The sequence below is a fragment of the Nomascus leucogenys genome, chromosome 14, assembly GCF_006542625.1.
Source record: "Nomascus leucogenys isolate Asia chromosome 14, Asia_NLE_v1, whole genome shotgun sequence".
Taxonomy (NCBI): Eukaryota; Metazoa; Chordata; class Mammalia; order Primates; family Hylobatidae; genus Nomascus; species Nomascus leucogenys.
In genome coordinates, this window is record NC_044394.1 from 36,109,418 (window position 1) to 36,136,344 (window position 26,927).

Consider the following 26,927-nt stretch of genomic DNA (forward strand, 5'->3'; position numbering starts at 1 on the left):
GATCGTGCCACTGCACTCCAGTCTGGGTGACAAGAGCAAGACTCCACCTCAAAAAAATACATTGTTCTCATTTTCTAGAAGAGATAGATTCAGAAAGGTTAAATGAGTCAGGGCCACATGGAGGAGTTAGAATTTGAACCCAAAACTTCATGATTCCAAAGCTTTGTGCATATACTAAATTACCTCCCTCAAGAATGAAAACTTCTTGATTTTCTTGGATCACTACTTTTCTCCAGCCTTTCTAGTTTTCCTAATAATCTTTTCCTCTTCTCATGTCATGCTTTTCTTCCTGGGCGGTTTCTTTTTTTTTTCTTTTATTGAGATGGAGTTTCACTCTATTGCCTAGTCTGGAGTACAGTGGCATGATCTTTGCTCACTGCAACCCCTGCCTTCTAGGTTCAAGTGATTCTCCTGCCTCAGCCTCCCGAGTAGCTGGGATTATAGGTATGCGACACTATGCGTGGCTAATTTTTTCTTTTTTTTTTTTTAGTAGAGATGGGGTTTCACCATGTTGGCCAGGCTGGTCTCAAACTCCTGACCTTAAGTGATGCACCCACCTTGGCCTCCCAAAGTGCTGGGATTACAGGTGTGAGCCACCACGCCTGGCCCTCTTCCTGGGTGATTTCTTTCCTCTCAGTCTTTAAGGACATCTCCTATACATACATAAACTCTTCTACCCCCTTGAATATACTCTTCTCATTTTCTTATATTATTTAACAGTTACCACTAATCATCCGGTAGAGTAATTCTTAACCCTGTCTTCTCTTTTCTTCTGTTCAACATAATTCAGATTTAGATGACATCCTTCCTCTTTTCAGCCAATCAGTGGCGGATCCATATTAGTTTTCCCTTGAATCTACTTCAGCTCTCAAATGCTTTATAGGTAGCTCCATCATGCCTATAACTCCTTTTAATTCAGACCTGTCGTCTCACATTTGAACTTTTGAAGATAGCCTCCTGACTGGTATTTTTTATTCCATTCTCTGCTTTATTATACACATTGTTGCCCAGAGGTCTCTTTAAAGCAGATCTGATCATTCTACTTCTAGCGACCAGTGGAATAAAGTCCAAATTCTTTGGCTTTCCATAAGTTATTCTTTGCCCTTTGACCCCACATTATCTTTTGAACCTATTAACAGTCAACTGCGTAGTGTTTTCTAGTCACTCAGAATAGTTTATTTTCCATGTTATTTCATTCCTTGGTTCTTTATTTAAGCTGTCTATTTGCATGGAATTGATGTCTGACTTCATTTAACTTTAGTAAGCACTTAATAGGTCGCAGGCAAGGTACTGAAGATAAAAAGTCAGTTAAGACTCCTTTTGGGGAGAGTTGGGAGACAGATTCTGATTTATCCTGTAAGGCTCATCTCTGATCAAACTTCCTTGATCGAATGATTTTTTTCTCTTGTTATGGCTTTCCTCTTCTTTAGAAATAATATGTCCCCTTTTCTTTTTACCTTTTCAGTTCCCAGCTGAAAATGATGTTCTTTCAAATCTAATTATAAAAGTAATGAATGTTTATTGTGAAAAATTTAAAATATTTCAGAAAATGTTTTAAGAAAGTGATTCACACCATTCAGAGATCACCTCGTGTTTGTTTGCTTAAGTCAGTTATTTCCCCAATAAAAGCCCTCTGCTCACCTGTGGGAACTCCCACATGTGAGTTCCACCAAATCTTTCAGAAAGCAAAATCGATTTCAGCTATACCATGGCATTCAGGGGAAGGGAAAGCTTCCTATAAAAAGGGAAATGAGAAAAGGTGGGGGGACAGGCTAATGCATCAAATACTGACAAAGACACTACAACACCTATCAGAATGGCTAGAATAAAAAATACTGATAGCACCAAATGCTGATGAGTATGTAGAGAAACTCACACATTGTGTGCAAGAGCAATTGTGAAATAGTACAGCCATTCTGGAAAAGAGTATGACAATTTAACTTAACAAACCTAAACACATGCTTACCATATGACATCACTTATACTCTTGGGCACTCATCCCAGAGAAATGAAAACTTATGCTCATACAAAGGCCTATACACGAATATTTATGGGTACTTTGTTTATAATTGCCCCAAACTGGAAACAACCCAAATGTTCTTCAGTGGATGGCTATTTTAAAAAGTTTTATATTATCAAATTTCATGTATATCACATTGAAATGAAATTACAGAGAGAGAACAGATTAGTGATTGTCAGGGTTGGTGGGAGGGAGGTGGCTATTGCTATAAATGGGTTTTAGAAGAGATCATTATGAAGGAACCGTTCTGTATCTTGGCTGGTGGTAGTCACACTGATCTACACCTATGATAAAGTTTCACAGAGCTAAATACACATTGCATGTAAAATGAGTGAAATCTGGATGTTGGTAGATTGTATCAATTGTGTCAGTTTGCTGTCTGTGATACTGTACTACAGTTATACAAAGTGTTAACCATTGGAGGGAAACTGGGTGAAGGGTATATGGGGTCTCTCCCTCTTATTTCATAGAACTCCATGTGAATTTACAATTATCCCAAAAGTGAAAGTTAAATATTTTTTAAATGCTGACAGCTTTCATAAAACTATAGAACAATTATGTGTAGGAATATTAATGTTAAATTTTAGTGTAAAATTTTAACATATAGTGTCTGTGAGCACTTTGAATAACGGACTATGCACAAGAGAGGGTCGTATTGGAAGTATAAAGATGGTTCAAAATGAGGAAATCTGTTAATTCTACCATATTAAAAAAAGAACATGTGATCCTTTCCAAGAATACTGAGAGGGATATTAACTTCAACATCCATTTCTAGCATTTAAAAAAGAATTCTTAGCGTGGGCAACATAGCGAGACTCAGTCTGTATCAGAAATGAAGAAATTATCTGGGCATGTTGGCATGTGCCAGCTACTTGCAAGGCTGATCTGGGAGGATTGCTTGAGCCCAGGAAGTGGAGGCTTAAGTGAACTGTGATCGTGCTACTGTATCCCAGCCTATGCAACAGAGTGAGACCCTGTCTCAAAAAAAAAAAAAAAAAAGTTTCTTAAATATGGTATGTATGTGTGTATATTATATACTTTTATTTATGCACACACATACATATACAAGTACACATATGTTAAAAGCCAGCATATGCTTAATAATGCATTAGATGCATTCCCATTAAGCTTGGGAACTAAACTGAGAATATGCATCAACACCTCTTTGAGTTAAAATAAATAGTTTTTAAAACTAATAACCATTAACCAGTACAGTGTAATTCAAGAGGCATGGAAATTGGAAAGTAGGATACACTATTATTTGCAAATATGATAGTATGATGGAAAACCTAAGAGAATCAATTATACAGTGCTATTTAATTATAATTACCCATCTTAATTCTCTAATATGTCATGTTTAATTGCTTTATAAAGAAGAGCTCCTTATGTAATCTAATATTAAATAGTCCATTTATAATAATAAAAATGGTAGAAGTTATAAAAAGAAAACTAAAATATTAAAAGGCATAAAATGAGCCTTAAATGAAAAAACAGCATTCTTGGATAGAAAGCTTCACTGTTATAAAATGCCTTTTTTTTCTTTTTTTCTTTTCTTCTTTTTTTTCTATTGCCCAGGCTGGAGTTCAGTTGTGGAATCTCAGTTCACTGCAGTCTCCACCTCCCAGGTTCAAGTGCTTCTTCCACCTCATCCTCCTGAGTAGCTGGTATAACAGGCTAGAGACACCTCATCGAGCTAAACCTTTTTTTTTCTTTATACACTAAGTATAAAGAATAATAGCAATAAAACATTTTAAATTACATAAGCTGATTCTAAGTTTATATATTATAAGAAATTAACATAGAAGAATAGGCAGGACAGTTCTTTAAAGAAAACAATGAAAACAGACTATCCACAGTAAATATTAAAATATATTACAAAGTTTGAAGATTTAGAATAGTTTCATATAGTTAAATAGACAAAAAGTAGGTCAGAAGAGAGTCCAGAGATATTTCCCAAAACATACAGAACATCAGTAAATTTGTATAATATTTCATTTTAGTTGGGAAAAGATCAATTATTCATTAAATTAGCTACTTTTTTTTACTTTTGATAAAAGTAAAAGCACTTTGCTTGGTGCGGTGGCTAACGCCTGTAATCCCAGCACTTTGGGAGGCCAAGGTGGCTGGATCACTTGAGGCCAGGAGTTTGAGACCAGCCTGGCCAACATGGTGAAATCCTGTCTCTACTAAAAATACAAAAATTAGCTGGGTGTGGTGGTACTCTTCCTGTAGACCCAGGTACTCAGGAGGCTGAGGCAGGAGAATCGCTTGAACCCGGGAGGTGGAGGTTATAATGAGCTGAGATCATGCCACTCAGCCTGGGCAACAGAGTGAGGCTCTGTCTCAAAAAAAAAAAAAAAAAAAAAAAAAATTGTAAAAGCACTTATATCAAACTGTAGTTGGGTCAAAGATTTACAGTGATACATAAGATGATAACAGTATTCTTTAAGTGTGGAGAAAATTTTTGTAAAATTTAGGTTGAGAAGTCCTTCCCAATCAGGAAGACATTTGACTACATAAAATGTATTAATGCATAAGTATTTTGAGTGACTTTAAAAAATTGTTAACCTATGTGTTAATTTTCTCAAGGAACTCTAATAAAAAATAAGAAAAAAGCCTCAACCCAAAAGATAAATTGGAAAATAGTATGATTAGGCCGATTATAGAGAAAGAAGTAGAGATGACTTTTAAACATATGAAGACGGATACAACTACACTTATAATTAAAGAAAAAAAAAATCCTACCAGTTACCATTTCACATTGGGAAGGTTGATCATTTCAGTTAACCATGTTAGGCTTTTGTAGGAGATTGGTCAGGGTGGTGGGAAAAGTTATAAGGAGAGACGCAAACCTTCTTGGAAGTCCTGGGAGGTTTTGCAAAGCTTCGGGAGAGAATAAAGGCTGAAGGCAGCTAAATTCTCTTACCCTGAGGCTAAGGGCAAGTAGTAGGTAACAAAGGAGTGTAAAGGAATTTATCTAGACAAGTTTATTTACTTTTGCCGACCTTTGATCATCTGACCTTTGATCATCCGACCTTTGATCATCTGACCTTTGATCATCCGACCTTTGATCATCTGACCTTTGATCATCCACGTGCAGGACTGCTCCCTACAGGGGGAGGTAACAATTACCCACAGATTGTGTTGGCTCCAGGCCTTTGTCATTAAATCTGTACTAAATAAATACAAGCAGCTCAAGCTTATTGGGGCTGCGTTCTCTCTTCGGCGTCTCTAAGGCCGAGCAGTTTCCTAGCTGCGCTCACGCAAAATACCTGTGTCTGCGTACTTTTTTCATCCGTCGCTCGGCCAGAGTCCGCGAATCAGACTCAGCAGCTGGTGCCCCTCGTGAGGAACACTGCAAGGGATCACGACGGAACCCCCGAAAATGAAGGCGAAGAGACTGTGCAGTCAGTAAGTCATTGGTGCCCACTCGGGATATCTAAATTCAGGGGAATTCTCAGGCTGGAGTTTCATCATGAGACAACAGCTGTCTGCACAACAGAAACAGTATATAAAAATATTGAAACAACTGCTTAAAGCTAGCAGAGCCTCAGTTGCAGGCTCAGTTAAGGGACCTCATGCAAACTGTTGTTTCCCGTAATCCATGGTTCCCAGCAGAAGGCACGCTGGACCTAGAGCTCTGGAAACAAGTAGGGAGAAATCTTAAACAATATCATGCACAAGGGCAACGAGTCCCAGTAACATCTTTAACCTTATGGGCCTTACTTAGGGCTGCTTTGGCCCTGCTGTACACAGAAGAGCCCAAGAAGGGAAGGGAGGAGGAACCATCACCTACCTTACCGCCGCCGCCTCCCTCAGCCCTGCCATTACCCGGTAAAGATACCAAAGAGGAAACAGAAGTTTTCCCAGAGCCCCCTCCCCCAGTAAATTGGAAAAATACAAGGGATACACTACAGCTGTGAGACCCTGTCTTAGGCAAGTGGCATTAGAAGGGGAGCTCTTAACCTGCCCAGTAATGCAAGATCAGGAAGGCCCTCAGGTATATGAACCCATTTCTTTTGACGCTTATAAAGATAAGAAAAAGCATTAGAGCAAACAGAGCCCGTAGTCCATTTATGAAAGGATTAATTGAAGCTATAGCAGACAAACTTCTATTTGGCCCCATGGGACTGGTCAGTGCTAGCTAAAACAACTTTAGGGCCCAGTCAGTACCTCCTCTGGAAGGCAGAGTATGATGAGTTGTGTGAATAACAAGCCAACCAGAATCAATTGGCCGGGCAAGACATAACAGCTGCTATGCTTCAGGGGAGGGGTTCCTATGCCAGTGTACAACAACAAAGTTTTGTTCCCTAAGCCTATGCACAAGTGTCTTTGTGTGCTCTCAGGGCTTGGGACTGAATTCCCGAAAGCGGAGTTCAACAGGGATCTTTTCTAAATGTTCGACAAGGACCTCAGGAGCCATTTGTTGAATTTATCAATAGGTTAACCCAGGCAATTGAGACAAATCAGTCATGCCCAGGCCGCTGGTATCTTATTGTTGCAGTTGGCCTATGAAAATGCTAACGTCGACTGCTAGCAAGCAATGCAGGCAGTCAGAGGAAAGGCAGTTATGGTCAGGGAACTTACATGAGCCTGTCAACTGATGGGGACTGAAACACACAAAGCCAAAATATTGGCCATGGCAATAAAGCCTCCTGAAGTGAAAAGGGAGAAAAACCCAAATTGTTTTCTATGTGGAGAGCCAGGTCATATGAAGAGGGAATGCCCCACTAGTAGAGACCAAGGTAACTCAGGAAAAGAACCCCCTTCTATATGCCCCCGATGTAGAAAGGGGAAACATTGGGCAAATCAGTGCAAGTCCAAATTTGATAAAGATGGCAACCCCCTAAGTAATCAGGTGGGAAACTTCATGAGGGGCCAGCCCCAGGCCCCACTGTAAACTTGGGCAATGCCAGCGGCTTTCCTCGGTCAATTGGAAAGCCCACAGTCCACTCTCAGAACAGCCACCTCTGGGAGCGCAGGATTGGACTTACTCTGCCCCAACAAATTAGTGCTAAAAGAAGGAGAAGACCCTAAAAGGGTTGCAACAGGGATCTGGGGCCCACTGCCTCCAGAACAGTGGGATTGGTCCTAGGATGATCAAGCCTATCCAGTAAACGAATCAATGTGCTCACCAGGGTAATTGATAGTGATTATCAAGGTGAGCTATTAGTTATGATGGAATGTAACAGTCTGCATATTCTTCCCCCTAAATCTAAAATAGCTCAGTTACTACTCTTACCGTACTGGGTTCCCAATGCCCAGGGAAAGAGTAAGGGAAGTTTTGGAAGCACGGGAGCCATGGGAGTATATTGGAACCAATTAATCACTGATCAGAGACCCATGATTACCTTAAAAATTGGAAATAATTTCACTGGCTTATAGGATACAGGGGAGAATATTTCGATTATTAGTGATCAAAACTGGCCAGAAACTTGGTCTTGGGTCACTCAGAAACAAAAAATTGTCAGCATTGGGGAAGTGCACACAGCCAAGCAGAGCACACAGCCAAGCAGAGCACGCACCCCCTAACCTCGTGATTTGGAGGGAAAAAACAGTTAACAACTCTAATCATGACTGTCCCTGTTAACCTTTGGGGACGGGACCTATTAGCCCAGTGGGTGCTGCAAACCCCTTTCTAATAATGGCCACTGTTATTCCTCCCCTACCCCTAATGTGGTTCTCTCAAGATCCAATTTGGGTAGAACAGTGGCCTTTAAAGGGAGAGAAATTACAATGAGCCCATGAATTAGTTGAGCAATTAAAAGCCAGCCATATAGAACCATCAAACAGTCCTTAGAATTTGCCCATTTTCATCATTCCCCAAAAGTTCTGGCAAATGGAGACTTGCATGACTTATGGGCTATCAGTGCCAGTTTGCAACCTATGGGGCCCCTTCAACAGGGGCTCCCTTCCCCTGTGGCAATTCTTCAAGATAGGCCTATAGTCGATATTGACTTAAAAGACTGCTTTTATACTATTCCCCTTGCAGAACAGGGCAGAGAAAAATTTACATTTACCATACCAACTTTCAGTAATGAAAGGGCAGCTCGCCAGTTTCATTGGAAAGTACTTCTCAAGGAATGCTGAACCGTCCTACCATGTGTCAGCATCATGTAATCAGGCTTTGTTCCCCAGTAGAAAAAAATTTCCTAATTGCAAGATTATTCATTTTGTGGATGATATTTTGCTAGCAGACCCAACAGAGCCAATACTTTTAAGTTTATATGCCTCTGTCGTTAAGATGTTAATCGTAGCACCTGAAAAAGTACAGATGTCCTCACCTTGGAAATATCTTGGGTACGTACTAACTTCCTGGTCAGTAAGACCTCAAAAGGTTAAATAAAATACTAGCAACTTACATACCTTAAATGATTATCAAAAATTACTGGGTGATATTAACTGGCATCCCCCCACCTTGGGCATAACTACTGATAAATTACAGAACCTGTTTTCTGTACTAAAAGGTGGTGCTGCCCTAGACTCACCCAGGTATTTAACCCCCGCAGCAAAAAGGGAAATCGAGGAAATAGACCAAGTTATTTCTCAGAGACAACTAGACAGCGTAAATCCACGATATTCAGTTCAGTTCTTTGTTTTTCCTGCTAAACACTCCTCTACAGGATTAATAGGACAGATGGCCACAGCACTGCACTTCCTAGAATGTGTCTTTTGCTCACATACTGGGACTAAAACACTATCTCGCTATATCCAGCTAGTTAGTAAAGTCATCTATACGGGCCACAGACGATGCAATCTGTTGCTAGGTTATGACCCTGATGTCATAAGAATTTTCTTGAGTAGAATTCGAAGCAGTCTTGCTCCATCTCTAGATCTTCAATTAGCACTCTGATTATGCAGGCCATATAAAACATGCCCTTCCTGCTGACAAACTATTTCAGTTCTTATCTCATACTCCTGTAGTTTTGCCAGCAAAAGTAGTTCACTCCCTCATACCTAATGCTTTAATGCTTTTTACTGATGGCTCTGGTAAAAATGGAAAAGCAGCTATTTGGTGGAAACCACATAATTCCCTCACTTGATCTGGATTTACTACCGCTCAGGGAGCTGAGGTTGGAGCCATAATACTGGCCCTAGAAACCTATTCCGTTCAGCCCATTAACATTGTTAGTGACTCTGTTTATTTGTTGCAAAACCTTGAGACCGCCCTCGTTAAGTCCACTCTCGAGCCCACCCTGTGTGCACCTTTTCTTGGACTTCAGCATTTGCTGGATCAACATACACAGTCAGTTTTATCACACATATTCGAGCACACAGCTCACTGCCTTGCCCACTGGCTTACAGCAGTGATCAAGCAGACCTGCAGGTTATGACGTCATTGCTTGACCAAGCCACCCAGTTGCATCGATTTTTCCACCCAAATTAGAGAAGTTTAACAATAGCAGCTTACCCAAAGACTGGCTAAACAAATTATCCTGCAATGCCTAGATTGCCAGCTCACAGGCACATCCCTTCCTTCAACAGGTGTTAACCTTGGAGGACTAGAACCTTATAACTGATAGAACCTTATAACTGAAACTATAGCAACAGATGTTACACACGTCCCTAAATTTGGAAAACTAAGATATATACATGTATCCGTTGATACCAGTTCCTACCTAATTAGCACACGTGCTCTTCCTGGAGAGTCCACCCGATATATCATTAAACATCTTTTAACTTCTGTGTTTATGGGGTGGCCCACAAAAATTAAAACTGATAATAATCTGGCCTATGCCAGCTCACATTTTCAAGAATTTTGTCACACATGGAGCGTCCAACATTCCACAGGCATCCCGTATAACTGACAGGCCATAGTAGAACGTGCCCACTCCACCCTTAAAAATATGCTCAGAAAACAAAAAAGGGAGAAAATTAGTAAGGACCCTGCAACACTACTAGCACAAGTGTAATTTACCCTTAATTTCTAAAATTTAAGTGATAAATTTCAATCAACTATAGAAAAGCACTTTGCTAAAACCTCTCCAGACATAAAACTCGCAGTTTTATGAAAAGATGTAAATAGTAATGTATGGTGTGGTCCAAATGAATTGCTAATGTGAGGAAGATGATATGCTTATGTTCACACCCCTCTCAGGCCCTCTTTGGATTCCAGCACGATGCATCAGACCATACCATGGCATGGCTAGGACCCAACACAGTACCAGAAGTGAAGGAAATGACCCTGCAGGACCCGCAGCTCCAGACAACACAGCTTCCTCAGACGACACAAGCCCCGGACATTACCTGGGGGATGCTGAAGAAGACAACTTACAAGGCTGAGCAAATCCTGCTCCAGACACAGAAACCATTCACTCCAGATAATTTGTTCCTTGCTCTGCTCTCTGGTGTAAGTTGCAACTCACATAGGATCCTTTTTATGCTCTCGCTTTCCCTGCAACCCGTACCGGCTACACTCTATTGGCTCGTCTGTTAGATCCACCTTTCTTACGCCCTGTTACCTGGACAGACACCCCCTTCCCAGCCTCTAATAACATAACTGCTTGGCTAGGAGGGATTGACTTACCTCTAGTAGGGTCCCTTATTAATGGCACACATTGGACTAAGGTGCCAGGTAATACTAGCATATCACTCCACTATCTTCCCACCGTGTGTAAGTTTTAAAAGTTCTAACCCTTGCTATGTACCTGCCCAAACACAGTTACGGCTACATCATGGCAAAGGAAATGCCTTAACATTCTTGGTTGCTAGTAGCTTCAAAGTGGGCAAGGCAATCAGTGCCACTTTCCCCAGCATTCTTCCCTGTGCTAAAGAACAAAGCCAGGAAAGTAATGGATTCCACTTTGGCTGGGAGGTCTGTCATGGGGGGACAAGCCCTTAGTCTCCAGTTAGGCAATTTAACATCTTAGACTGGAGCCCCCACGGTCATTTACAGGGCGACCATACTGATGTTTGCATCCATTGTGGCACCAATCATAGTTTCATAGCCATGTCCGTTCCCCTATGATTTGGGCCGAAGGGGGGTTGGGATATCCCAGACCCCACGTAGAGTCCTTGCCACCCCAAGACACACGGCATCTGGGACATCTTAGCACCTTTATGCATAATCACACAGATCAGTGCCTGATTTGCCCTACCCATCCATATGTTTTTCTTATGGGAACCAGTATTTCCATTACACCTCAAAACTCCATGTTTGTGACCTGAGTGCAAGGACAGGCTTGCTTCACCTCATGTATCACTAATTACAATATATCTAATTTAAATATTACCACTGTTATGGTATTAAGGAGACAATCTGAGGCATTCCTACCAGTGAATTTGACACATGACTGGCAAGGTTCCTTTGCTCTTGCCACCTTAGGACATGCCCTGTCCCAGGTCAGACACCAAAGATTCATAGTTACTCTTACAGCCTTTATAGTCTCAGCCATAGTTATCCTAGCAACTGCTAGTGTTGCTGTAGCATCTTTTACTGAATCAGTACAAATAGCTGCTTTTGTAGATAAGTTGGCCAGAAATGTGTGTAATGAACTTCTCTTATAGCAGGGTACAAATCAAAAGGTTCTTGCACATCTGCAAGCCCTCAAGGCTGCCTTGGAACATGTAGGGGAGTGACAAGATGCACTGGCATTCTGACAGCAATTAAACTATGACTGGGAGCATAAGCATATCTGTGTCACCTCTCTACCATGGAACCAATCAATACATAGTTGGGATGAGGTGAAACAACACCTCTGGGTGACCTTACATGATAATTTAACAGCAGACGTAAAGCAACTTAAAACTAAAATTCTAGAATCCCTAAACGCCATAGATCTACATGCCCAACAAACAGTTATATGGAAGGATGTGCAAGAACATCTCTCCTGGATAGACCCTCACTCCTTGATTGGAAAAAAATATTACTAATTATACTCATGTTTATCTTACGTTATTTACTAATTCTAGGATGAAAAGCGGGAATACGAGCAGTAATCGCTACGCCTGACAAACCTGCTGCTGCACACATCTGTACTCTTCAATCAACAAAACCTGATTCAAAAAACAGAAAAGGGGGAGATATAGGAGATTAGTCAGGGTGGTGGGAAAAGTTATAAGGAGAGACGCAAACCTTCTTGGAAGTCTGGGAGGTTTTGCAAAGCTTCGGGAGAGAATAAAGGCTGAAGGCAGCTAAATTCTCTTACCCTGATGCTAAGGGCAAGAAGTAGGTAACAAAGGAGTGTAAAGGAATTTATGTAGACGAGTTTATTTACTTTTGCAGACCTTTGATCATCCTATCGTGTGCGGGACTGCTCCCAAGGCGGTGGGGGCGACAATTACCTACAGATTGTATTGGCTCCAGGCCTTTGTCATTAAATCTGTACTGAATAAATACAAGCGGCTCCAGCTTATCAGGGCTGCATTCTCTCTTTGGTGTCTGTAAGGCTGAGCAGTCCCCTAGCCGCAATCAATGCAAAATACCTGTGTCTGTGTACTTTTTTCATCCGTCGCTTGGCCTGAGTCTGCGGGTCAGACTTGGCAGGATTTTGACTTGATATATTGTATGTGTTTGGAAATGGGGAATAGTTCCTATGCTTATGTACTGTTGTTGGGAATATTAATTGGTTCAGTCTTTCTGAAGGTCAGTCTAATGTTACTTGTTAAAATTTAAATCTGTATGCCTTTTGACACATCAAGTCCATATCTAAGAATTTGCCCCCATAGTAATTCCATGGACATACAAAGATGAGTATAGGGATGTTTCTTGCAGGGTTCTTTGGAAATTATTGCTAGGTTGACTTTTAACTAAATCCAAATGATGTTATTTGTAATGTAGTACTTAAATGTTTTTCTTGTTATTTTAGCCAAAACTGGACAAGCCAAGGCATCTGTAGCCAAAGTAAACAAATCTGCAGGTATGTTTTTTAAATTAGGATTCTAGACTATTAGTTAAAACTTTAATGTATTTTAAAATCGTATGGTAGTAGTCTTGGATTTCACATGACATAGTCTGTATTGAATGCATGCTAATCTTTGAGATTTATAATCATTAACAGTTTTGAGAAATGATATGTACTAGATAATGCTTCTATAGTAATTATTGAAATAATTTAACTGGAGAAATTTCTCATGATGAGTATCACATATTTTCTTCTTTCTCTTATTGAGGTCTCTCTTCTTCCTTTCTTTTATACAATAGTTTAATAAATATGATCCCTTGTAATTTTTGTGAGCTATAGTGGGATTTAGGTAATTATTAAGTTTTTTTCTCTTTTCCCTGGCATAATCCTTTCCAGTTTTTCTCCCATTTCTGCTAAATCCTGATTAATTCAGGGTCATCTCTTTAAGTGGATAGAGATCAATGTACTAAATTATCTTTCAAGCCAGGCATGGTGGCTCATGCCTATAATCCCATCACTTTGGGAGGCCGAAGAGGATGGGTCACTTGAAGTCAGGAGTTAGAGTCCAGCTTGGCCAACAAGGTGAAATTCTGTCTCTACTGAAAATACAAAAAAATTAGCCAGGCACCAGTGGTGCACGCCTATAATCTCAGCTACTAGGAAGGCTGGGGCAGGAGAATCGCTTGAACCTCGGAGGTGGAAGTTGCAGTGAGCTGAGATCTTGCCACTGCACTCCAGCCTGGGGGACAGAGTGAGATTCTGTCTCAAATAAATAAATAAACAAATAATCTTTCATGTAATACTAAAAAGAGGAAACAGCCTGGAACTGGCAAAAATCATTATTAGTGGCAGATCCAGAATTTTCATATAGTAGTTTCTTAGAAGCAGTAATTTGAGTGGGTTATGGGTGGCTAGGAAACTTGTCTTGAAGCTGCATTTATTTTGCTAACACTTTGATGTTGCTTTGATACCAAGTGTATGGGAGTCATTGGGGATGTGGTAGACTGGGATTAAGCTGATGGCTACCTCTTTACTTGTTGGAAATTAATGCCGGCTATTTTTAATTTTTTCCTTAAGTCCCAGTTCCCAGATAGAAGTGACTTGTGATAATAACATAGGGATAGTGAAAGAAATATCTTAAGGGCTCACTGAGGCTCAGTTTACTGTAGTGTGGCAAAAGTCATGAATGACAAGTTAGGTGACAAGCTGTAAGGATTTGTATTGCTCTTTTTGAGCAAAGATTATGGACTGTCTTGACTGTAAAGGATGGATTTGTAAACTGTTTCAGTTGATTTTTGTAGATGTCAATGAATGCTTTTTGTATGATTTTAAAAAGTATGATTCTATTCTCATAACGTTCCTGTTAGGTAATTTTGGCAATCACCACCCTTATATATAGGGAAATGTGTACACAAATCTGTTCGTGCCCCAAAGCTTCTTAATATAAATTGGAATTCAATTTAGATCTATTGATTTTTGATCTTGGGCTTTTTCCTCATCCATTCTCGCTAGTTGTTACGAATCCTAATTTCGAAGTTAAATCTCCTCTTGCTCTCTGAATGGTGGAAAGGGTTTGGGCTCTCTGACGATTTTCTGCAACACTTTGATGACCACATCTTTATAAACAGAACCGTCTTGGAAAATAGACCATAGTAATAGGTAATGTAGGTACAAATAATGGGCAGAGCAATTTAAATAGTCCTGTACAGCTAGGAAACTGTAGGAATGAGTCAAAACAATCTTTCTATGACCTGACCATGATATAAGTGTTCTTGAATGCTTTTTAATCAATTAGGAGCCGTGGAAGCATGGGTTGGGAGGATCTAGGTTTAACTGCTTTTGGAGCTGCTGAAAGTATGGGATTGTTTTTATGTCCTTGGAATTAGTAATTTTGCTTCTAGTTGATCCACACATTCAGAAATTTATTTAACTTGCATGAATGCTATTTTAAGTACAGGTTGAGTATCCCTTATCCAAAATGGTTGGGAGCAGAAGTGTTTTAAGATTTTGGATTTTTTTCAGATTTTGGAATATTTGCATATATATAATGAAATATCTGGGGGATGGGAGCCAAGTCTAAACGTGAAATTCATTTATGTTTCATATACACCTTATATACATAGCCTGAAGGCAATTTTATACAGTGTTTTAAATAATTGTGTGCATGAAACAGTTTTTTTTAAAGTACTTACCTGGGAATTTCCCTCTTGTGGTGTCATGTCAGCAGCACTCGGGGTTTCAGGTTTTGGAACATTTCAGATTTTGGATTTTCAGATTAGGGATGTTTGACCTATACCCCAGTAGGGAGGTAAATATCTTATTTCAGTGATTTCTTTTTTCTGAAGAAATTATCATCATTGCTAGATTTAGAAAATGGCCTATGTTCCCAAAGATGATAGCATTTTATGTTTTGAATAAAATATAGCCTATTGTTCTTACATCTTTTTCTCTGTGAGGTTAAGTAAACCAGTTTTGACTGCATCTTTTGTGATTTAGGGAAATCAGCAAGTTCTGTAAAATCTGTGGTAACAGTAGCTGCTAAAGGTAATAAAGCTTCAATCAAAACAGGTAAGACTATTGGGGAGGAGAGATTTTATTGTTTATTCTTTATTCACATTTTAAATTCGTATAATAATTGTTAGCATCTAATACTTGAAGAGTTTAGTAGATATTTCCTTGATATTTAAAACCTGAGCCATTTTGTTGGAATTTTGTCTTTGGCAGATAGGCAGATACATTTTTGTGCGTGTAAACAATCACATATATATACAGCCATATAACTGTACATTTTTGACAGCTTTGTAATCACAGGTTGCTCTGTCGTTTCCCTCCATAAATGGTTTAATCTCTGTTTCCCTCGTTTTTTTAGAGTTGTCAATTCATATTGCCATCTCCAGTTTGTACAATTTCTTAGATGCTTGTTACTTTTAAAAAGTATGTTAGGAGAATTCATTTTTTTTTCCATAAAGAAATGGAACACTATTTAAAATAAATTTAGCACCTTGCAACTAGAGCAATCTTTTTAGTAGTATCTTTCCTAATAGACAAATTCTAAAGAATCTTTGCAGAAATTACACAGTATTATTTTTGTGTGTGTGTGATTATGATGTTGGTCTGCCACATGAAGGTTAAACATGTGGCTCATTTGATGGCATCACCAAAAAGTTGTATCTTGATTTAAATTTGCTTTTAATCTTATTGGGAAAGAGGTACTGAAAATAAATAGAAATAATGACTATTTGGAAAAGAGCTGCTTTTCTGATAAAGTCAAACTAATTTACTAATACATTAGTGTGAAACATGCTAAATGATTTAACAGACCTTTAGAATAATGGCTGACTGTACTTTTACAAGCAAAATCTGGTGGAAAGAAGTCTCTAGAAGCCAAAAAGACTGGGAATGTCAAAAACAAAGACTCTAACAAACCTGTGACTGTACCAGGTAAGCTTGAAATGTGGTCATTCAGTGCTTTCTTTTCTTTTCTTTTCTTGGACTTTTTAAGTTCGGGGGTACATGTGCAGGTTTCTTACATAGGTAAACATGTGTCATGGGGGTTTATTGTACAGGTTATTTCATCATCCAGGTATTAAGCCTAGGACCTATTAGTTATTTTTCCTGATCCTCTCCCTCCTCCCATCCTCCACCTTCCAATAGGCCCCAGTGTGTGTTGTTTCCCTCTATGGGTCCATTTATTTTCTTTAGATCATCTTTAAGGTATATTTTGAAATTCTGCCTAAAAATTATCAAAGCGGGGATTGCTGTCTTTTGTTTTTCAAAGGGAGGTATTTGGCTTATGTCAGGTCAGCCTAAGGAGACTTGAAATGTCAAACTAGCTTAAGTTCCTATTTAGATTCATTAGTTTAATTATATTAGTGTTTTACTAGACTATAAAAGCAGACTATTTCATGCAGAAAACTCTGAAATAAAGACCAGTGTTGAAGTCAAAGCCACTGAAAACTGTGCTAAAGAAGCTATTTCTGGTAGGTCAATAGAAATTTTATTTTGTTCTTTACTTATTTTAATTACCAATGCCATACCTAAGTGAAATTAAGAATATTATGATTCATGTCTTTATCTCTTAATCTGAAATTTTGATGTCAGAAAGAATGAAATTTAAGTATGTTTTTAAAAAGCCAATGTCACTTTTGTAGTTATTTTGTACTAATTCTCTAGACTTTTGTTGTATTACACGTTTTCATGTAGCTACTGTTTAATCTATTGTGGAATAAAGTGGGATCTTGATAAGTATGTCTGCATCATTTTTAATTTTATTTTGTATTAAGGTGCTGCTTTGGAGGCCACAGAAAATGAACCAGTTAAGGTCAGTTTTCATATTTTATTTGTTTCTTTAAAGCTCAAGACATCTTAACAAAAGATATTTTTCTTAAAAACCCAGGTAAAAAATTCACGGTATTTAGCATGTGAGAAATTCCAGTCATTTGTGACTTTTAAAACATGAATTTTAAAAAGGAAAAGAGAAAAAAATGTGATTTTAGCTCAAAAACCCCGAGGTGCAGACTAAGTCACAAAAATTAGGAACAGATCATCAACAAATGTACATGTTTTTTGAAGATTACTTTTCATTGAGAACAACATGTTATGCCAAAATGGGTTTTGGGTAAACAGTAGTTGGTTAAATTAGAATCAGTAGAATTTTGTGAAGTCTGTTTTTTTCTTAGAGGTAAATGGGAGATATGTTAATGGTTAGAATACCAGTTGTTTGCATTTTTGGGGAAGCAAGTGGAGTTTGCAGTTTTATTTAAAGGACGTAAAGTTCACTTAATATATTGTTTTCTTGTGTTTATATCTGTTATTATGAATACATTACAATCATTTGTATTTTGCTGGTGTAGAGTTTTAGATCCTTCAGGTGTTGAGCATAAGTTTATTTTTGTCTAGTAGATCCATTCTTCAAGTAGTAACTAAGTAGTAAAGTCTTATTTTAGGAAGAGTATTTTAGAGCACCAATTTAGTGTAAAGTCACACTAAAATGGTTTATGAAGATTGTAACTTCCTGCCTTTTTTCCCCCTAGAAATCAAAACTTGCCAAGTTGACTATAGCACATCATCTTTAGAAATTTCCCCAATAACCATGAAAGGAGTAATTGGCATTGATGAGAGAGTTACCTTGAAGAATAAAATGGATCTGAGAGAAGGGATGGCAGAAAACAAAGTGCTTAATTGCGTTAAGGATTGGGTTGTGGGGTAAAGATTCTCAGGAGCTTTTTTATTATGTATTGCCTAAAAGTGATTATCTTATTCAGGAAGATAAAAGGATACACACTGATTTGGAGTGTGGGGATATTATCACAAGGCACTGGGATGGCGACAGTATATGAAAGGAAGCAGTTGTAGCCAGAAACAAATGAACTTGTGTTTTAAAACAGTGGGTGACAGCTGCTTGGGTGGCTGAGACACAAGAATCACTTGAACCTGGGAGACAGAGCTTGCAGTGAGCCGAGGTTGCACCACTGCACTCCAGCCTGGGCAACAGAGCAAGACTCTCAAAAAAAAAAAACAGTGGGTGAAAAAGAGTCCAGCAGACCTGGACTAGATGACAGATGGTATAACTACAATTAGTCTGTGCTCTTGAAGAGTGTAAATTTGCAAACTTTTTTGCTTTTCTTTTTAATTTGAGGTTCAGACCAGCCTCTTGAATTTATCAGACTTTCCTCAGTATTAAGTGCAATGATACAGTAACATAACATGATATACAGTATAAACTTAAGTAAATATAAAACAAAGAAATTTTAATAACAGGTTTTAAAAATTTGTTTTGAAGGAAACAGAAGAAATGTGTGTGATGCTTATCTCTAATTTGCCTAATAAAGGATATTCTGTAGAAGAAGTTTATGACTTAGCAAAACCATTTGGTGGTTTAAAGGATATCTTGATTTTATCATCTCATAAAAAGGTAAGAGTTGATTAATAGCTGTTCATATCCTCTGCAAGCATGCTTTGAAAAACTTAAATTTACAAAACTAAAAAGAAAGGGTTTAAAAGCAGTATCTCAAAGTAAACTTTCAAGCTAAGGGATTTTAAAATATAAAACACAGATGTCCTGTATTTTAGTATTGTTGTAATGAGACATAGTTTTAATGATAGGGACAAATGGCTTTCTAATATGTCAAAGTTTTACTCAAAATTTTAGTTTAATAGGAAACGTTTTATATCTTCAATATGTTTAATAAATATATCTTTACTATGTTATGTTAATATGTTTAATAATAGGAAATGTTTTATATCTTTAGTATGTTTAATACATAAGTATATATATGAGAAAGAGCTTATACCAGCAACCTTTATCTATTTTGGCTTTTTAGGAAGCTATATTTATAAGATTTTGTAGATCATTCTTCTACTTGTATTTCATACTCTTTCTGCTCTTTTATCAGTGATACTCAAATGGGAAGTAACCATTTTCAGACTCAGACTAATGATGTCATCAGTACTTAAAACAATCTAGGTTTATCTTTATGTTCTAAATTTTCTATAAGCATGTGCTGGCTTTGTATTTTTAAAACAACGCATTAAAATGTATGTTAATAATCAACTTGTAGGAAGTATGTTTAATTGAGCGAGATTTCAGGAAATAGTTTAAATCATGGAAATAACACCATTAGAATAGTGGGAAGAAGTGTTCTTACGATAGAAAGGAGTTGGTAGTCACTAGAGATCTTTGAAAGTAGAATAGGATATATGTTTTGAGGCACTCGGAGCCAGTGTGCTTGAGAAGATGGTAGAAGAGAATGAGTACAGGTGAGTTATGTGTAATTTCACATTATGTTAAAAGTAGATTATTTGAATGATCGCAGAGCTCAGTAAATATACTAAAACCCATTGCATTGTGTACAGTGGTTGAACTTTAAACCTAAGTTATCTGCCCAGTTTTGAGTGGAGTTGAGTAAAATTATTAAAATATTTGGAGACTTAATGAAAATACTTTAAACATTTATGAAATCAAAATTAACAAATTAAAATGAAAATTTAAAAACTAAGAGTATTTGTTTAAAAAAGGGAACAGGATTCACGTCTACATTATGCTGTAACTTATTAAAACTACAATAAATAAATAAACAACCTTAAGAGATAATTCATTTCAAATAGGCTTACAACTATAAGTAAACATACAGCTTTCTACCTCATTAACTATCAAATATATGGAAGAAGTTTCAACCTCTTTACTTACCAAGGTGTGAAAATCAAAATGTGTGGAGCTACAGTTTTACACCTATGAAAATAACAAAATGAAAAATGACTTCACAATTATTACACGTTTCTTTGGTTCTTTCATTTCTCATATTTCTCATATTTTATCAATAAATTTATTTACTCAAGAAACACTAATATTGATTAGAACTATATCTGCTACATGCCAGATACTGCTCTAGGTACTAAGGATACAGTGTTGAATAAGATTTTTCTTAATGTCAGTGGCTAGAATGTCTCTTCTTTTTTCCCTCTTTAGTTTGCCTTAGTATAGTAAGTTTATTCATTCTTTATTTCTTGCTTATGGTTGTAATAGTCTTTGGGCCTCAATTTTCTGAGGACTGCATTTTTTATCTTAAAAATATTTACTAAGTTGTTCAGTTCACTTGACATTTGAAGTAGTTTGTTTATACTTGTAAGTCTGTTTTTGAGAAAAAGTAACATAAGATTTTTTTGTTACCGTAATTTCTATTTTAAAAGGCATATATAGAAATAAATAGAAAAGCTGCTGAGTCTATGGTAAAATTTTATACCTGCTTCCCAGTATTGATGGATGGAAATCAACTCTCAATTAGTATGGCTCCTGAAAACATGAATATAAAAGATGAGGTAAATCAGACCACCATTTTTACTAGTTCTTACTAAGTTTTTAAATCGGATGTGTTACAGTCTGTTATGTTTTCTAGTTTTCCACTTTGGGTCACATTTTTCTCACAGACACTGAGAAAGCTTCTTCCTGTCCCACCAACAATCACCCAGTCACCCATCCCACTGTTTGAGAGTTACTTTCATAGTGAGGGAATCCTATTCTTCATGTATGTTGGGATGGAAAAAAGGTTGAATTTTGTCTAAAGACAGGTTTCTCTCTTATCTTTCTGCCATTATCTGTCATCTAAACTAGAATTCTGGAAGTTATCTTTAATTTTTTTTTCTCTCATTTCTTAAATTTAGTTCCTTATAAATCTTGTTTAACTCAGTGAGCTTGTTCCCTCTTCCTTATCCCGTATACCATTGCTTTATCTCTTAAAAACTCTTACTGGTCCAGGTATGGTGGCTCACGCTGGTGATCCCAGCACTTTGAGAGGCTGAGGTGGGAGGATTGTGTGAGCCCAGGACTTGAGGACCCAAGACCAGCCTGGGCAACAAAGTGAGACCCCATGCCTACAAAACTTAAAATAATTAGCTGGGCCTGAAGGCACACACCCGTGGTCCCAGCTCCTCAGGATGCTGAGGTGGGAGGATCCCTTGAGCCTAGGAGTTCGAGGCAGCACTGAGCTGTGATTTTACCACTGAACTTCAGCCTGGGGGACAGAGGGAGACCTAGTCTCTAAAACAAATAGACCTCCTCCTGGACCTTTTGTATGCACAAAAGTAATTGTCTCTTGTACATACATGCTACCTTCGGTTTTATAAAACTCGTTTGAGTTCTCAGCTTTTATCGCATGTACACACCCTTCAGTGCCTCTGTGTGGCCTATAAACATTTACTGTCAACTGCTGAGAAGCATGAGGTAGAAATATTGTATGCATTACATGAGGTAGAAATATTACATCCTCTCTAGAGGCAGGTAGAAATGCATGTAATGTAAAAACGTCTTTCATTAAGAATCACTCTAATGTGATGTAATTGGCAAGATTGTTTTATACATGTCAGTAGTATCAACAAGAAAATAGTTTAGGATCCTCAGTCTTATAAAGTCCAAGTTCCTTTGCCGCACACAAAGCCTTCCATTAGTTGTCCTCTGCCTGCTTTGATATCCTTGTTTCCTGATGTTCTTGGTCTCTTCATAATTCAGTAGCATCAAATCTGCATTTATGCTCTGTGCTGTTTTATTTGCCTGCATTTCTGTTCTTTCTCATCTCCTACTTTGCTTAGTTAACTTTTCTTTTGTAATTTGAATTCTCTTCCTGTTGTCTAAATTAAATCTCTTTATTCCTTATGTGAATTTGAATGTCTTTCCTAAATGGTACTATCTTATTAGTCTTTTATGTTCTTAGGGGAATAAGAAGAATTAAATTGTATGGGTTAGAATGAGGCTTGTTTAGGAGAGAAAGATTTTTGGAAATAATGTAAATCTTGCTGCTTCTTAATTTTATAAAATACTTTGTAATGCATATTTGTATAGATTGTCATGTTATAAATCTTAACTAAGTAAGTATTTGTATGAGAAAGAGCTTATACTGTCAACCTTTATCTATTTTGGCTTTTTAGGAAGCTATATTTATAACCTTGGTAAAAGAAAATGACCCAGAGGTAAGTTTTGCATTTAAATGCTTTTGTATACTTATTTAATTGATGGAAACATTGTTTTACTTGTTTGCCTTTTAGGAATTAAAACTTTAGAACTAATTTTAAGATATAGAGGTGATGGAGATGTCAGATGGGTCTTCTTGGTAAAAATAAAAAAATAAAGGTTTCTTGTAGTCCTTAATGCGAAAAATTTTTTCAGGTACTGGAGTGCATACTAAGTGGTCTAATAGGTCAATATCTTGTCTGAGGATGTTTTGGGTAAACATTATGTTGATAGTAGAAATATTATACTTCCCATTTTGTATGTCGTTTTACTGATTACTCGTATGTAAAATTAAGACCTCACTATCTTCCCCCATGTAGTCATTTTCTTACTCTTGGGAGAGAACATCATCTGACCTCTGTAATAAAGTTAATGTTAATCTGTTTTACCGTTTGTTGCTTCAGCTGTGGTTTTTTCTGTGCTGTCTCTTAAAAAAAAAACTACAGGCAAACATAGATACAATTTATGATCGATTTGTACATCTTGATAATTTACTGGAAGATGGACTTCAGTGTGTACTTTGTGTTGGACTTCAGTTTGGAAAAGTGGATCACCATGTATTCATAAGTAATAAAAACAAGGTAACAAGTTCCCTCATAATTTAGCTATACATTCTATAAAAAATATATAATAACCCTGTATTCTGACAATCTGCAACTTCTAACTCAGCTTCTGATCTGAAGCACCTATAAATATTACTCAGCCACTTCGCAGAATTATGATAAACCAGAATATTTTATTCTGGACTGGGCCGAGAAAGAAGAGATGACCTCTCTTTTTTTCAGAACTCCTAGTTTTTAAGGAAAAATAAGACTTACACAAGGGGGAAAGGTAATATAGTGCAGACAGCATTATCTTACTGGGAAGTTTAGACCTGAGTTCCTTTGGCTCTGATCTTAACTATCTTTGTGGTCTTGGCTAAGTTGGTTTACACTTATTTGTAAAATGAAAGGGGTATTACCCAATGTTTCTTTAAGTCCCTTCCAGCTATGAAACACCTGAGTTAGGTCTATTTGTTTGTTTATATGGAAAGAGAGAGATATAGATAAAATAATTGCTGGATGCAGTGGCTAACACCTGTAATCCCAGCACTTTGGGAGGCTGAGGTGAGGGGATTACTTGAGCCCAGGAGTTTGAGACCAGCCTGGGCAACACAGTGGGATGTCGTTTCTACAAAAAGTTTAAAAATTAGCTGGGCATGGTGACGTGTGCCTGTGGTCCCAGCTACCTGGGAGGCTGAGGGAGGAGAATGGTTTGAGCCCAGGAGTTGGAGGCTGTAGTGAGCTGTGTTCACGCCACCACACTCCAGCCTGGGTAACATGGCGAGACCCTGTCTCAAAAATAATCATTCCTTACTTTCATGATTTGGCCTCTTAACCACAAATTATTCATTTATTTACATTTGGTATGCCTTCTGTATTTAATATGTATTTCAGCTATATGTTCATTAAAATTAAATTTTTATCAGCCATATATTACCTAGAAAGGCAGGGTTTTACATAAAAGTGGACAATATTCATAAAGAGCACTTAATTAACCAACAACTAGGTAATAATTTATTTGATATGCTTCTGATAAATAGAGCATAGAATGGAATATGATAAATAGTGTGACAAAGAATGGAAGGTGGGGCACAGATGGCACATAGGAATTCTGAACCTTTCTTGTAAACATTTTTAATCCTCTATTTAAAAAAATACTTATCATTCTCTTCAGTTTTGCCTTGCCTTTACAACATTTTAAGCATTGTTTTCTCTTGTTTCCTTTAAATAAGGATTAACCTTACCTTTGTAATCACATATCTGAAACCTGAAAGAAGAATATATTCCAAACTTTTAAAACAAAAACATTTTTATTGTAGTAAAATACACAAATTTTACCGTTTGTAAGACATAAATTTAACATTTTAATCATGTTTGTTTGTTCAGTGGTATTAAGCACCTTCACATTGTGCAACCATCACCATCATCCATTTGCAGAACTTTTTATCTTCTCAAACTGAAGCTTTCTATCCTTTTGGCAATAACTCGCCATTAATTCAGCCCTTATCAACTATTATTTCTGTTTTTATAAATTTAGTTACCTCATGTGTGTGGAATTATATTTGCTTTTTTGTGACTGGCTCATGTCACTTAGCATAATGTCTCTAAGGTTCATCCATGTTGCAGCATGTGTCAGATTTTTCTTCATTTTTAAAGCTGAGTAATAATTCTGTTTTATGCATGTAACACATTTTTATATCCACTCATCCATTGATGGACAGTTGGGTTGCTTCTCCCTTTGGTCTGTTGTGAATAATGCTTATGTGAACATGGGTGTACAAATACATGTTCAATTATCGGCTTTCATTCCTTTTAGGTATATACTAAAAAGTGGAATTGTTGGATTATGTAGTTATTCTAATTTTAATTTTTTTAAAGAACTATTCATAACTTTTTAATCTTCTCCAAAGGCAATTCTTCAGTTAGATAGTCCTGAATCTGCTCAGTCAATGTACAGCTTTCTGAAACAAAATCCACAAAACATTGGTGACCATATATTGACCTGCTCATTATCTCCAAAGATAGACTTACCAGAGGTAAGATTTCTCTTGCTTCAGCTTTTGTGATTTTAGAAAATACAGAGAACATAAAGGTCATTCTCAGGCAGTAGTCAAACTGTTTCTGTGTTTAGAGATGATTTTTACAATTTGTTTTGCAATGAGTGTTCCAATTTTCATAGTTTATAAAGCAGTATAAATTTGTCTAAATGAGAATAAAGAAATTTTCAACAATGTAACATATATGCATTTGAATACTTACTGTTGACATGTAGGTATCTACATTTTTGTGTACAGTGACTCTTTGTATGTAACATGATTGTCTCCAGAATGCAGCTACTTTGAATCCATTTTGGCTTCCTCTGGGTAGAAAGAAGTTTGTTTGTTCTTCTTTTTGTTTCAGTTACATTTATTATAAACTGTTTTTATGTTAAGAAATAAGATTTCACAGGTTCTTGGCTTACACAGTAGTAGTACATGTAGGAAAGCTATGAATAGTTCACCTTTGAAAGCATTAAATTCAAACTCAGGTATTTTCTCCTTCTATTCCATTGTATGCTGATATCAGAGGTAAATAATAGGACCTTATATTTGGTGTCCTTGTATTGTTTGTCAGTCTGTTAAAAATCTTGCACTATCTAAAGAAAAAGGCAATTTCATCGTCTAAATCTAAATTAGAGTATCTTTAAATAAATGTATTATGGTAGGTACCAGTTTAAGCACAAATGAGTGGCTCATTTCACTTGATAATTTCAGAAAAAAATGTGTAAAAGTTTTTAGCTATTCCTCAGCAGAACATGCATTTTTAAAAAATTGTCATTTATATTTTTCAAGCTATTTAGTTATGTTCAACTAAGTTCAAAATTAAACACTGACTGTACAGAAATCCTTATCCCAGAAATATAGTCCCAAATTCTTAGAGTTAAAAGAAAATTAAACAAGTGAAAATTTACATAAACTTCTGCCTGAATTGGTACTTCACTTCCTAAGCGCTTACCCAGAACCTTATTCGTATAGCTTAAGTTGGATAACACATATGGCCTATTTATAACAGTTTTTAATTGACTACTATTTAAAATGAGTTAATAATCAACTCTGTATTATCCTCTCTTTAACACCTACTGTTTTTGTTAGACTGAAATGTTACTTCTTTGTATAGTATGTTTGACCCTTATTTCAATATCTATAGTTAGCTTGTATACAAAGCATGTAGCACTCCATTCTAAATACTGAAAACTAGTATCTGCATTTTTGATATTGTGATTATGAAGATACTTACTGCAGAATTAAGTAATAATGAGAATGGGTTTATAAAGAAGGCAATACGTAATATGTGTCCATAACCTCTGCACTCACAGGTAAGTTTCTTATATTCCCAGTCATTTCTCAAAATGGTGCCACATTTTCATTTTCATGAGTAGGTAGATTATGATTTTCTTGTATGGTTTAGGGTTTGTATCTTGTTGAAAGGGGAAAAAATGACAGTCTTCATGTTACTGTGATCATCTGTGTAACTTAATTACTATTTGTTGAATGGAATCTCCTTTCAGGGCTATTCTTGTGACTCTTTTCTAAATTTATGGTCATTTGCTTTGTTGACCAATTATACACCTTTGGTTTTCTTTCATTGTTTTTCTGAGTTCTGTCTGCTTTTTCTTGGATTCTGTCATGTCACAGGTTGTTTTTCTGTTTGCTAGAGTACATTCTCAAATATTTTTTTTTAACCCCAGAAAGTATGTGGTGGAGGCAGTACATTTTCTGAAATTCTGCATGTTTGAAACTGACTTTATTTTGCTCTTACGTATTTCATTGATTGATTGTCTAGATGTAAAATTCTGTGCTTAGGCTATTTTTCCTTTGATTGTTTTTAGCATCCAGAATCCAGTATTATCGAGGAGAAGGCTGATTTAGATCATAACTATTTTGTTCCTCTGAAAGGTTTTAGGATTTATATATTCTTTAAACGAGTTTGTTTTCCTGTTTGTTTGTTTGTTTTAAAGACGAAGTCTTACTCTGTCACCT

At 37.0% G+C, this 26,927-nt stretch overlaps 1 protein-coding gene across 5 annotated transcripts in view; it reads left to right on the forward strand.

The window, feature by feature from the left end:
• The window catches only part of ZNF638 (zinc finger protein 638), a 99,329-nt gene that overhangs the window by 51,909 nt on the left and 20,493 nt on the right, over positions 1–26,927 (forward strand). For all 5 annotated transcript variants that reach the window (XM_030828314.1, XM_030828316.1, XM_030828318.1 and 2 more), the window contains 10 exons: positions 12,829–12,879; positions 15,361–15,432; positions 16,219–16,305; positions 16,776–16,844; positions 17,148–17,185; positions 18,647–18,778; positions 20,554–20,682; positions 22,285–22,326; positions 22,813–22,947; positions 24,819–24,944. In XM_030828314.1, coding sequence (XP_030684174.1) covers positions 12,829–12,879; positions 15,361–15,432; positions 16,219–16,305; positions 16,776–16,844; positions 17,148–17,185; positions 18,647–18,778; positions 20,554–20,682; positions 22,285–22,326; positions 22,813–22,947; positions 24,819–24,944 — 881 coding nt within the window. The remainder of the gene's footprint in view (positions 1–12,828; positions 12,880–15,360; positions 15,433–16,218; positions 16,306–16,775; positions 16,845–17,147; positions 17,186–18,646; positions 18,779–20,553; positions 20,683–22,284; positions 22,327–22,812; positions 22,948–24,818; positions 24,945–26,927) is intronic.